Below are 13782 nucleotides of genomic sequence, written 5' to 3' on the forward strand. Positions count from 1 at the left end.
ATCCTTTTGGAAACATATACACCCCAAAACACCAAGCAAGCAATCCTGACCTTGCAATAGCCAAGTGCCTCTAATGGCCACAACATCTTAATTCCATGCATAGATCCATGCTCCAAGTTCATCCTTCTTATTGTTAATACGTCTTACATTTCAATCCATCCAATTGACTTAATTGAAGGATCCTGATGAAGGGTTGCAGCCCGAAATGTTGACTGTACACTCTTCCATAGATGCTGCCTGGCCTGCTGAGTTCCTTCAGCAATTTGTGTGTGTTGCTTGGATTTCCAGCATCTACAAATTTTCTCTTGTTTGCAATTGACTATGTTTACTTCCTACCCACTGCATATCCTTCCTCGCAATCACTCTGCACATTGCATCTACTTTTATGGAAAATGCTCCATCCTCTGTCCTAACAATCTAGTTCCCATCCCCTGCCCCCTAGTTTGAAACCTCTCCCACAGGTCTAGCAAATATACCCATAAGGACATTGACCCCACTCGACAGAAATCAATAGATTTTTAATATTCAGAACAGTAAGAGATAAGAGGATACTGCAGGAACAAGATATAGAGGGAAAAGACAAAGCAAGCATGAAAGGCCTACACGTGTTCATTGCATTCAAATGTATCTAAATCCTGTATCTTTGCTTGGAAGCCTGTGATGCTTAAAGTTTACGCAACTCCCTTTCATTTTTATCATTTGGAACTTGGCGAGCCAGACCAATAAACAATTGCAAATACCTGTTGAGCTAATAAACAACAAGTCATCTTTGCTATAGAAATTGGTTTCAATAAATGTACACATCCTTGGTCTTCAAAGAAGTGGACTGATAAAGAGTTAATGTGATGAAGATAGATGTGAATCATAATGCAGGTTCAATTACAGTCAAGAATTGAAGTCAAGAGTAATAACTGTTGAGTCTTCCCTCCTCAAAGAAATCATCAAGATACCACTTCAGCACAAAGTCACAGTCTTTTTGAATAATCGTATTATTGAATTGAGGCAAATCCAGTTTGCCAACTGGCTCAGAACCTGAGGCAAACTAAATATCTAGCCCAGCCAATAAATCTGTAACTCATACAAATCCCTATCCACAACTACCCACCATCATCATTTTCAAGACGAATAGAATTATCTCAGTTCTCTTCCAAGAAGAGCAACAATGCTGACAGCATTCAAAATATTTTCCATGCTAAGCTGAAAAATTAGCAGCAGACAGACTTTATAAACTCTTAAGAGCTTGTTGAATTAAAAATATCTTCTTAATACCCGTCAATCCAAGAACTTGTGTGGAAAATGTTGAAATGTAGAAATAACCTATATACACAAAATGCTGGAGGAACTGAGCAGGTCAAGCAGCATCAATAGAGAGGAACAAATTGTCAACATTTCAGCTTGAGACCCAACATCACAAATTCTTCATTCTGATGAAACGGTCTCAACCCAAAAAGTTGACTGTTTATTCCTCTCCATGTATACTCTTGACCCACTGAATTCCTCCAGCATTTGGTGTGCGTTGCTCTGGATTTCCAGCATCTGCAGAATCTCTTCTATTTATAGAAGCTATCGTTTAAGCAGATCATATGGGCCCAGGAGCCTGTTGTCTTTCAGTAAGATCATGGCTGCTCCAAGTTTGAAATTAACTCTACTTTCCCTCCTATTCTTGTGACTTTGAAGTTCCCAATGAATAGTAAAGTCCATTCATGTGGCCCTGAATATATTCAATAAACATAGAAACACAGAAATCTATAGCACATTACAGGCCCTTTGGTCCACAATGTTGTGCCGATCATGTAACCTATTTTAGAAACTGCCTAGAATTTCCCTACCACATAGCCCTCTAGTTTCTAAGCTCCCTGTACCTATCTAAGAGTCTCTTAAAAGACTCTATTGTATCCACCTCCACCACTGTCACTGGCAGTGCATTCCACGCACCCACTACTCTCTGTGTGAAAAACTTACCTCTGACATCCCCTTTGTACCTACTTCGAAGCACCTTAAAACTATGCCCCCTCATGTTAGCCATTTCAGCCCCGGGAAAAAGCATCTGACTATCCACACAATCAATGCCTCTCATCTTATACACCTCTATCAAGTCACCTCTCATTCTCTATCACTCCAAGGAGAGAAGGCCAAGTTCACTCAACCTGTTTTCATAAGTCATGCTCTCCAATCCAGGCAACATCCTTGTAAATCTCCTCTGCACTCTCTCTATAGTATCCACATCCTTCCTGTAGTGAGGTGACCAGGACTGAACACAGTACTCCAAGTGGGGTCTTATATAGTTGTAACATTACCTTACAGCTCTCAAACTCAAGGCCAACACACCATGCACCTTCATAACAACACTATCGACCTGTGCAGCAGCTTTGAGTGTCCTATGGACATGGACCCCAAGATCTCACTGAACCTCCACACTGCCAGAGTCTTACCATTAATACTATATTCTGTCTTCGAATTTGACCTACCAAAATGAACCACTTCACACTTACCTGGATTGAACTCCATCTGCCACTTCTCAGACCAGTTCTGCATCCTATCCATTTTGCGCTGTAACCTCTTACAACCTTCCAGACTATCCACAACACCCCCAATTTTTGTGTCATCAGGAATCTTACTAAACCACCTTTCTACTTCCTCATTCTGGTCATTTATAAAAATCATAAAGAGGAAGGTTCCCAGAACAGATCCCTTTTGAACACCACTGGTCACTGTCCTTCATGCTGAATACATCCACAACTGTCCTTTGCCTTCTGTGGGAAAGCCAACTCTGGATCCACAAAGCAAGGTCTACTGTGATCCCACATCTTCTTACTTTCTGAATGAGCCTCACATAGGGAACCTCATCAAATGCCTTACTGAAATCCATATACACTACATCCACTGCTCCACCTTCATCAATAAGTTTTATTACATCTGCAGAGAACTCTGGAACTAAGAATCTTTAAGAGTTAAAATTCTTAGGGAATAAATTCTTCCTGCTATCTCCCTTAACAGAGTGACCCATTTTATGAAACTAGGATCTAGCTTCTATACTACCCGGCCTTCTCGCTATACCTTTGATGTCCTGACTGATGAGGAAAATATCAACTTCTGCCTTGAATGTATGCCCGGTCTCCACCGCAGTCTGTGGCAGAACAATAAAGGACTCAGCACCGATCCCTACAGCACACCACTAGTCACTGGCCTCTTGTCAGAGAGGCAACCGTCTACTACCACTCTCTGGCTTCTCGCCCAAAGCCAATGTCAAGTCCAATTTACTACCTCCTCTTGAATGCCTTGTCAAAGGCCTTGCTAATGCCCATTCTGACACCATCCACTGTCTGGCTTTATCACTTTCCTGGTACCTCCTCAAAAATTTCTATAAGATTGGTTAGACACAACCTACCAAGCACAAAGCAATGTTGACTATTGCTAATGAGTCTCCATGTACTCTCATATCCTGTCCCTTAGAGTACCTTCCAATGACTGCCCCACAACTGATGTCAGCCTCTCTGAAGCGTCACTCTAAAACACCAAGAAACTTCTGTACTTCAGTCATTTGTATTCTCTTTCCATTTTGATTGTAATCTACCTTTTTTGAACACTTTACCTTCTATACTCATCCTTTCCCACATTAAACTTCATTTGCCAACTTTTCAACCATTTCCTCAATGTGTCAATATCCTACTGCAGAGTCACAAAAACCTCATTGCCTTTCCATCTATACTTGTGTCATCAGCAGACATGGAAACCTCCAGTCCAGAGGAGACTGCAATTGCTTCCTTCAGAGGAGAGGAGATTGAGGAGAGAATTAATTAAGATGCTTTGTTGTGAAAAGTCTTAACTAAGTCAATACAAAGGCTCATTTGGCTTGGCTGAGAAGCTGACATCGAGTATCCATGGACTTGTTAGTTCACAGGAGGATTGGATGGGAAGAGAACTAAAATGTAGTTTACTCAAGTTGTTGTGGGGATCTGGCCTTATCTGGAGACATTTAAAGATATACAGGCGAACAAATGAAAAACCAAAAACTACAAGGTTAATTACAGAGAAGGAATTACAGAGTGTAAACAGCTTAATTTTACTAGCATGGATATGATGGGACAAATGGCCTCCTACTGTGCTGTAAATTTCAATGAGTGCGTGATCTGCTTGTATGCCTGACAATAAGGACATTCTCAAATGATTCATATCTATATAAAACCATATAAAATGTTATGAACTGCAGCAATCACAGCTTTTCAAAACACAATTGCAAGTAGGATTCACTTTCAGCAACCTTGTTAACTTTCAAAGTGTACAAAAAATGAAATTCTTTGGCATTTCTATTCTTTGGCATTATTATAAAGCAGAATTGCAGACTTTACAGAATTTCTCAATTGGTGGTGAAGCAACAATGTTGTTCTGGCACTCGCTCTGTAGAGAGATTGGAATCTGAATTACATAAGGGGATAAAAGAATATTTTCTTCAGCTTATTTAGCATCAGCAACACCACATTTTGTTGCTTAAACCAGGATGTATGTAACAAAGAGAGAATGAAATATTCAAAACAAGATTCTCAGCTGCCAAGACCAACTCAGGGATCTGGTTGACTCTTCTATAGTGGATAATTCATCGCGGGTGAAAAGGTAAATGAAAATGAGAGTGTAACACAGTTGAAGTGCAAAGTCTACCTTACCCAATGATCGGTCCTTTGTCTGATTGGTTGATCGAACAACTGGGAGGCTAGCACGCAAGCGAGTCCCTCGGTTAAAAAGATGTGGTGCTTCTGGCTCTGCCATTGCTTCAAAGGAATCAGCAGATGCGACTGAGAGGTGCTCAGCCTGCTCCCCGACACCAGGCTGGGAAGTTCTTAAATGCTTTGGGCTTCTGCTCTGCAAGAAGGAAAACAGGATTCTTCTTTAAAATTATGACAAGTTAATTCATTAAAGATACTTCTGCAACCATAATACAAACTTGGAAGCTAAGCAAGCACTATCTGTTTACACCATGCATTCTCAGAAGGTGCAGAACATTGCGTTAATTTACTTGCAGTGAAACTCATTCCAGTGGAGATTAACCTCTGGCTTTGCACAATAACCATTGGCTTTGGCAATGTTCTAACAGACACAGGCCATAAATTAAAATCTCCATGATAAATTGCAGAAGTACTATAGCCACCTGATTAGCAAAGGTACATAGTGTGTCTGTAAAAAGATCTTTAGACTTTAATCACATAATCAATTAGTCACTGATGTTGAATTGTTCACTGTTTTGGATGAATTGTATTAGCCATAAAAAAAACCTCAAATCCAAGCAAAGAACAGGACAAAATGATGCACAATATCTCTAAACAACTCTGGGCTATTCTTTCACTCAGAATGATGAGCTACATTACATTCAGGCATCTCATATAAAAACTTGGTAAAAAGGAAGGTTGCAAGTAGTACAACAGACTAATTATTTATTTTTCCATCACTTTTCAGTTTCTCATCTGCCTCAGATAAGTTAGACAACATTGAAAAGATGACAACAGGAATATTTTCCAACTCTCGTGAAGAATGTGGAAATGAAGGGATGTGGGAGCAGGATCAGTACGTGTTCTGAAATTCCTCTGTCTCCATTTGAAACGGAAAGAGACACCCGGATGGTATGTTGTGGACATCACCGAGTCATGCCTGAAAGGAGATCACAGTTGGAGCTGAACATCCAAGAATACATATTCTATCAAAAGCACAGGCAGGTAGGCAGAGGGGGAGGGGTGGTTCTGTTGGTAAAAATGAAATAAAAGCCTTGCAAAGAAATGACAGGATTGGAAGATGTAGAACCCTTGTGGGTAGTGTCAAGAAACTACAAGGGTGAAAGACCTTGATAGGAGTTATATACAGGCTTCTGAACAATAGCCTGGATGTAGACTACAAATTAAAATGAGAGATAGAAAAAACAGGTCAAAAGGACAACATTAAAATGATCATGGGAGATTTCAATATGCAAATCAATTGGGAAAATTAGGTTGGTGCTGGATTCCAAGACAGAATTTGTAGAATGCCTGCAAGATGACTTTTTCAGAGCAGCGTGGTTGAGCCCACAAGGGAAAAGGCTATACTGAAATGGGTGTGGTATAATGAACCCTATTTTATTCGGGAGCTTAAAGTAATGGAGACCGTGATCATAATATGATAGACTTCATCCTGCAATTTGAGAGGGAGAAGCTAAAGCCTGATGTATCAGTACTAAAATGGAGAAAAGGGGATTATGGAGGCATGACAGAGGAGCTGGTCAAAGTTGATGAGAAAAAGACACTAGCAAGAATGAGAGCAAAATAGCAATGGTTGGAATTTCTGGGAGAAACTCAGAAGGCGCAGGATAGATACATCGCAAAGAAGTTTTCTAAATGCAGGATGATGCAACAGTAGCTGACAAGGGAAGTCAAAAACAGCATAAAAGTAGAAGAGAAGGTGTATAATAGAGCAAAAAACTAATGGGAAGTTAAAGGATTGGGGAACTATAAAAGCCATAAGGGGCGAAAAGATGAAATATGAATGTAATCTGGCCAATAATATCAAAGAAGACTCCAAAAGTTTTTTTCAGATATATAAAGATTTAAAGAGAGGCATGAGTGAATATCAGACTGCTGGAAAATGACGCTGGAGAGGTATTAGTGGGGGATGAACTAAATGAGAAATTTTCATCCTTTTTGACTGTCGTTTGAGTGTTTCAGAGGGCAGAAATGAGTGCATTTGCTATTACCAGGGAGAAGGTACTTGGCAAGCTGGTAGGTCTGAAGGTGGAGAAGTTACCTGGAGCAGATGGACCACACCCCATGGCTCTGAAAAAGGTAGCTGAGGAGACTGTGGAGACATTGGTAATAATCTTAGAAGGATCACTAGATTCTGGCATGATTCCAGAGGACTGGAAAATTGCAAATGTCACTCTGCTTTTCAAGAAGGCAGGCAGGCAGAAGAAAGAAAGCTATAGGCTAGTTAGCCTGACCTCAGTGATTGGGAAGATAATGGAATGGATTATTAAGGATGAGGTCTCAGGGGACTAGGAGGTACATGATAAAATAGGCCAATTCGGCCTGGTTTCTTGAAGGGAAAATGTTGATAAATCTGTTGGAATTCTTGAGGAAATAACAAGCAGAATAGAAAAAGTAGTCAGTAGATGTTGCTTACTTGGATTTTCAGAAGGCCTTTAACAAGATGCCACACGAGGCTGTAAACAAGGTAAGAGCCCATCGTATTACAGGAAAGATACTAGCATGGACAGAACACTGGCTGGTTGACAGGAGGCCAAGAGTAGGAATAAAGCAAGATTTTTCTCGTTGGTTGCCAGTGACTAATGGTGCTCCATACGAATCGATGTTGGGACTGCTTCTTTTTAAGTTATATGTCAATGACTTGGACGATGATTTTGTGGCTTTGTGGCCAAGTATGTGGATGATATGAAGATAGGTTGAGGGGGAGGTAGTGTTGAGGATGTAGGGAGGCTGCGGAAGTATGGAGACAGATCAAGAGATTGGGCAAAGTGTTGGGAAGTGCATGAGCATGCACATTGGCAGAACAGCCAAAAAATTCAAAACTCTGAGGTGCAGAGGGACTTGGGAGTCCTCGTGCAGGAGTCCCTAAAGGTTTACCTGCATGTTGAGTCTGTGGTGAGGAAGGGAAATGCACTGTTAGCATTCATTTCGAGGGGTCTAGAGTATAAAAGCAAGGATGGAATCTTGAGGCTTTGTAAGGCAATGGTGTTTCTGCACTTGGGAGTATCGTGGGCAGTTTTGGGCCCCTTACCCAAGAAAGGATGTGCTGACATTAGAGATGGTTCAGACCAGGTTCACAAAAATGATTCTGGGAGTGAAAATTTGATCATTTTAGGTGCCTGTACTTACTGGAATTTAGAAGAATGGAGAGGATCTCACTGAAATCTATTGAATGTTGAAAGCTCTAGAGTCGATGTGGAAAGGATGTTTGCTGTAGTGGGGGAGTCTAGGACGCAGCCTCAGAATAGATGGACATCCACTTAGAATGTAGATGAGGAGGAACTTCTTTAGTCAGAGGGTGGTGAACATGTGGAATTCATTGCCACAGGTGGCTGTGGAGACCAGGTCATTGGGTATATTTAAAGCAGAGGTTGATAGGTTCTTGATTAGTCAAGGCATGAAAGGTTATGAGTAGAAGGCAGGAAAATGAGGTTAAGAGGGAAAATGGATCAACCAGGATGAAATGTTGGAGCAGTCTCAATGAACCAATTGTCCTAATTCTGCTACTATCTCTTACGGTCCTATAGTTTTTTGGAGTATATACGAAAGGACTTACTGAGTCAAGAATTCTGCTTCTACAAACTTCTGGTTCAGGGGTACCAATATATCTACAGCATACTGTATATGTTTCACATTTTATATTTCATTATACATAAATAACCATTACCATATGTGGGCAGATGATCTTGGAAAGCAATATTTTATTAGATTACTGTGCAGATACCCTGCTCATTTTTACCTTGACCTTTAATTGTCTAATGACATTTTAATTAACCAACTGAATTGTATTAATCAACTTTTTGTTATTGTTGCACAGACCAGCATTTCGAGCTCATATCTGTTTTTCGGATTTAAAATACAGAAACTGATTTTTATCTATCTCTTGCAATAACTTTGTTCAAAACTATGCAGAAATGGCACGAACAGTGTTAATGATGTTTCATCAGGGTTTATAAGCAATATCAAGAGAACTTCCATGGAAATTCCAGGCAAGACTATTTACCTCAGTGTGGATAAGATTCCTAATTTGTATTCAGATCAGAAGCTAGATTTACTTATTACACCTAATTTAAGCCAAAGATTAGTGGAGTATTTTAAAACTGACGCAGGTCGTTGCTGTAAACATCAGGAACACATGGATCCAATTATAAATCTCTTTTCTAACACTCGACAAAATGTTAATCAATCACATTTTTTTGCGGTCATTTGAGTCCAAGAGGTTAAATCGAAATGTCTATGAAATAAAATGCAGTAGTTCAAAATCAGAATAGCAGATTGCAAACGTGGGTTTCAATTGCTATAAGGAATTGAAGGTGGCTATATGATAATTAAATAAACTTTTTGAATAAATAGTTGTTTTTTAAATACTATGAGAGACAAATAACTGAAGAACATTGAGATATTTTAAAATCATTGCAAAAATACTGCTACTAAGAGAAGTGAATGTCCTCAAAGCACTCACATGCTCCTCAACAGTTTGAGAATTGCTACAAAAGGAGCCTTTTGGAATACTCGAGCCACACTTGTCATTGAGTCACACCATTCCAGTTAGTAATTGAATAAAGGTCAAAACAAAGAGCAGAATAATCTTCACAAGCATTCAATCAGAAACTATCTCAAATCCATTCCATAATAGATAATACTGAAAAGAAATTGCACAGGTGTGGTGAAGATCAACCTGTGCTTTTGGTACTAGTACCTAATTAATAGGAATCATCGTGGAAAATTTCTATGTTGACAAGTGCCCAGACCCCATTTGGAACATTTGGTCAAAAGATCAAAGATACAAACCAAAATTTTCAAACCAGTGCAGGTTAGAGTAACAATACATGCCATGCCATTGCTTTAAATTCAGTTTTAAAAATCAAGGGTTCCAATTTATTTCAACAGTTAGCAGTTATCAACAGATCCACTCAGGCAGGTAAGAGCCAGTTCCAATGCAAAAATGTGCCAGTCAAACTTGCATTGCACAAAGCTCTGGCCTATCAATCAAGAAGAATAAACACAGCTCACTGTGGAAAAGAAAAAGATCGAGGTACTAACTCTCTGAGACGATTCAATTTTCATCAAGAACCTTTGCATGTCAAGCTCAGACTGAAGGGATTCCAACATGCATTGCAAAGTCTGTGATTAGCAGAAAAAAAAGTGAAGATAATTCAGAAAAATATGTTCCACCTGAACCAGGAATTCTGTAATAGATGAAAAACAAATGTGAAATCATCAATGCAAACAACTGTTGTACAACAGCTTCGAGATGATATACATCAATTACCCACTATCTAAGTTATTCTAAATATTTGCATTTGTGCAATGGCTCAATATGTTAAATTCACAGCATACCATGGTACATTGCTCACTAATTCAGCAAGGATACCAGTAAAATCACAATCATTTATAAAAGTATAAAATCGAACAAAGTAATGCAAATGTCCAAATAGTTCTCAAATGGTAATGCTACAGGCTTCGAGCAGATCATTCCCTGAGGTATAATCATACACACTATAAGAAATAGTTCAAAACAAATGCGAATCAATAAAACTAGATTCTTCATTTTAACAAAGTAATGATATCATCAGGCAGAAAGGGCAAAGAGATACACAGACCTCTGCACTATGCTTAAGAGGCCCTCCGTTGATCAAAGCCAACCATGGATGTTGCATTCCAGCCATACACGTGAAACACAAGTCAGGGCACTACAATATAGAGAGCAAGCTACTGCCCATGTAGCAGTCTCCCCCTCTCCACTCAGCTGATGAATCCAAAGGAATGGCAGAGACCAATACGGTGTGGCAGCAGCAGCATCGCAGAAGTTGCCAGTCAGCATTGAACTCAACATAGGACTGCCTTAGGGACTCCAGCTCTGGATTTTTCCTCTGGGTCTACTCTCGAAGCTTTCCCCAAGGCAGTGGGGGTTTTGATATCAGAGCTTTCCTTCTCTTGGATGAGCTGCTAACCTTGGCTGACGAGCCCCATTTGCTTGAAGCAACTAGTTTTAAGGAGCAAGGAACATGAATTGCCTCTTCTCCGATCAGTAGAATTGGCTTTGCCTGGCTTAGTAGCCAAGTCTCACGTGGTTGTCAGGGGCTACTTAAGTCTCACACCATTGGGAGCATTTAATAGGTAGTGTGAGTTTATCCCCACTACCTACCCCCCACTCTGACAACCTTAAGGAACCTGTACTGTAAAGGGAAATTCAATAAAGCTGAATAAGAAATTTTAGACAGATGTGCCTCTGCCTTTAGGAAGACTTTGCCGCACTACATTAATAATGTTCTCCATAAAAAATAAAAGACCATTCGCTTTCAAAAAAAATTACTTCATCATAAATTAATTAAAATTAAGATTTTTAAAACATAAAGTTTGTGTAAAAGTTTGAATAAAATTTGCATGGAACTCCATAAAAGTCTATAATCTGTCACATTGCAACATCACAACATCAACTTTGCAATAGAGAGAAAGGCACCCAGTTCTGAATATATAAAGTTAACAATGGTAACAACAAATTATTTAGTCAACATTAATATACCTGACCAGGCGGCCACATTGATGAATTTTTATTGCTTAAACCATGGTTAAGCATCTATTGCTGATCCTCATGCCCTGAGTGAATAATGTTAGTTTATTGAAGAATAAAGAGTTAACTACATTAGTGTGTGACTGATGTCATAGTTAAACCTATTTAAGAGGTTTACCTACTCACTGCACTTAATAAACTATTCCAAAACCAAATACTGTAAACACTCAAATTTGACAACACCTACAGAGACAGAAAAGGTGTTAACTATTACTGACTAGCTGATCTTAGGACCAGGAAATATTAGCAATAATGCAACTTTGAAGATGCATTGGTGGTGGTTGAGAGGAGAGGGGGGGAGACAAAAGAAAAAGTCAAGGGTATATGATAGGGTAGAAGGCAGGAGAAATTAAAATGACCAAAGGGGTGATGATATTGAATGCACAGTATAAAGGATTAATGATTTGCAAAAAGTATGGTGAAGTATTTGTTAATGTAAACACTGAATGCTCAAAATAAGGCAGTTGGCACTGAGCATGTTTACATCTTTATTGTAAAAATCAACAGCTTGGATAATGAAGAAATTGGGTCAATTACCTTATCTGCTGACCAGATGGTGCTGGCGAGGCACGGTGATACTTTGCAGAGTAAACAGAACTACCAACAATTCTATGAATTACACTTTTTCTGGAGTATGATCACTGCAATCTGTAGCCTGTAATTTGTGTTTGGGAGTTGTGCTTTTGAAGCATCTGTACGACATAGAGGATTTACCAAACTGGACTTTCAAGAGTGCAGGTACTGCTGCTGCAATCATTGCTAAATTGGATGTTGAGCTGGATTGAAGCAGTGGGGCCAAAGCCGAAAAGAAAAAAAATGAACCGATATTTAGCAGATTCAAGCCCTCAGCCAGATTAAAAACATCAAACCCAAGGGCGAAGGACAAACCAGTGTTCAGCTCACTACTTGGTGAGGCTTTACTCACCTCAGCACTGAACTGGCTCTGTGGCTGTGGCCTGTACCCACTGGCACTTGTCAGTGCTGAACTGGCTCTGTGGCTGTGGCCTGCACCCACTGGCACTTGTCAGTGCTGAACTGACACTGCAGCTGTGGCCTGCACCCACTGGCACTTGTCAGCGCTGAACTGGCTCTGTGGCTGTGGCCTGCAACCACTGGCACTTGTCAGCGCTGAACTGGCTCTGTGGCTGTGGCCTGCACCCACTGGCACTTGTCAGCGCTGAACTGGCTTTGTGGCTGTGCCTGCACCCACTGGCACTTGTCAGTGCTGAACTGGCTCTGTGGCTGTGGCCTGCACCCACTGGCACTTGTCAGTGCTGAACTGGCTCTGTGGCTGTGGCCTGCACCCACTGGCACTTGTCAGCGCTGAACTGGCTCAGTGGCTGTGGCCTGCACCCACTGGCACTTGCCAGTGCTGAACTGACACTGCAGCTGTGGCCTGCACCCACTGGCACTTGTCAGTGCTGAACTGGCTCTGTGGCTGTGGCCTGTACCCACTGGCACTTGTCAGTGCTGAACTGACACTGCAGCTGTGGCCTGCAACCACTGGCACTTGTCAGTGCTGAACTGGCTCTGTGGCTGTGGCCTGTACCCACTGGCACTTGTCAGTGCTGAACTGACACTGCAGCTGTGGCCTGCACCCACTGGCACTTGTCAGCGCTGAACTGGCTCTGTGGCTGTGGCCTGCACCCACTGGCACTTGTCAGCGCTGAACTGGCTCTGTGGCTGTGGCCTGCACCCACTGGCACTTGTCAGTGCTGAACTGGCTCTGTGGCTGTGGCCTGCACCCACTGGCACTTGTCAGCGCTGAACTGGCTCTGTGGCTGTGGCCTGCACCCACTGGCACTTGTCAGCGCTGAACTGGCTCTGTGGCTGTGGCCTGCACCCACTGGCACTTGTCAGTGCTGAACTGGCTCTGTGGCTGTGGCCTGCACCCACTGGCACTTGTCAGCACTGAACTGGCTCTGTGGCTGTGGCCTGCACCCACTGGCACTTGTCAGTGCTGAACTGACACTGCAGCTGTGGCCTGCACCCACTGGCACTTGTCAGTGCTGAACTGGCTCAGTGGCTGTGGCCTGCACCCACTGGCACTTGTCAGTGCTGAACTGACACTGCAGCTGTGGCCTGTACCCACTGGCACTTGTCAGTGCTGAACTGGCTCTGTGGCTGTGGCCTGCACCCACTGGCACTTGTCAGTGCTGAACTGGCTCAGTGGCTGTGGCCTGCACCCACTGGCACTTGCCAGTGCTGAACTGACACTGCAGCTGTGGCCTGCACCCACTGGCACTTGTCAGCGCTGAACTGGCTCTGTGGCTGTGGCCTGCACCCACTGGCACTTGTCAGTGCTGAACTGGCTCTGTGGCTGTGGCCTGTACCCACTGGCACTTGTCAGTGCTGAACTGGCTCTGTGGCTGTGGCCTGTACCCACTGGCACTTGTCAGTGCTGAACTGACACTGCAGCTGTGGCCTGCACCCACTGGCACTTGTCAGTGCTGAACTGACACTGCAGCTGTGGCCTGCAACCACTGG

At 41.9% G+C, this 13782-nt stretch overlaps 1 protein-coding gene across 9 annotated transcripts in view; it reads right to left on the minus strand.

Annotated features, from left to right (window-relative positions):
* Positions 1 to 13782, minus strand: part of LOC132395448 (sickle tail protein homolog) — a 640240-nt gene that overhangs the window by 188954 nt on the left and 437504 nt on the right. For 7 of the 9 annotated variants that reach the window (XM_059972075.1, XM_059972076.1, XM_059972078.1 and 4 more), the window contains 2 exons: positions 9765 to 9845; positions 4662 to 4857 (listed from right to left, as the gene is read on the minus strand). In XM_059972075.1, the coding sequence (XP_059828058.1) occupies positions 4662 to 4857; positions 9765 to 9845 (277 nt within the window). The remainder of the gene's footprint in view (positions 1 to 4661; positions 4858 to 9764; positions 9846 to 13782) is intronic. The other 2 variants (XM_059972074.1, XM_059972082.1) reach the window with 1 other exon arrangement.

Source organism: Hypanus sabinus, chromosome 6 (assembly GCF_030144855.1).
Source record: "Hypanus sabinus isolate sHypSab1 chromosome 6, sHypSab1.hap1, whole genome shotgun sequence".
Classification (NCBI taxonomy): Eukaryota; Metazoa; Chordata; class Chondrichthyes; order Myliobatiformes; family Dasyatidae; genus Hypanus; species Hypanus sabinus.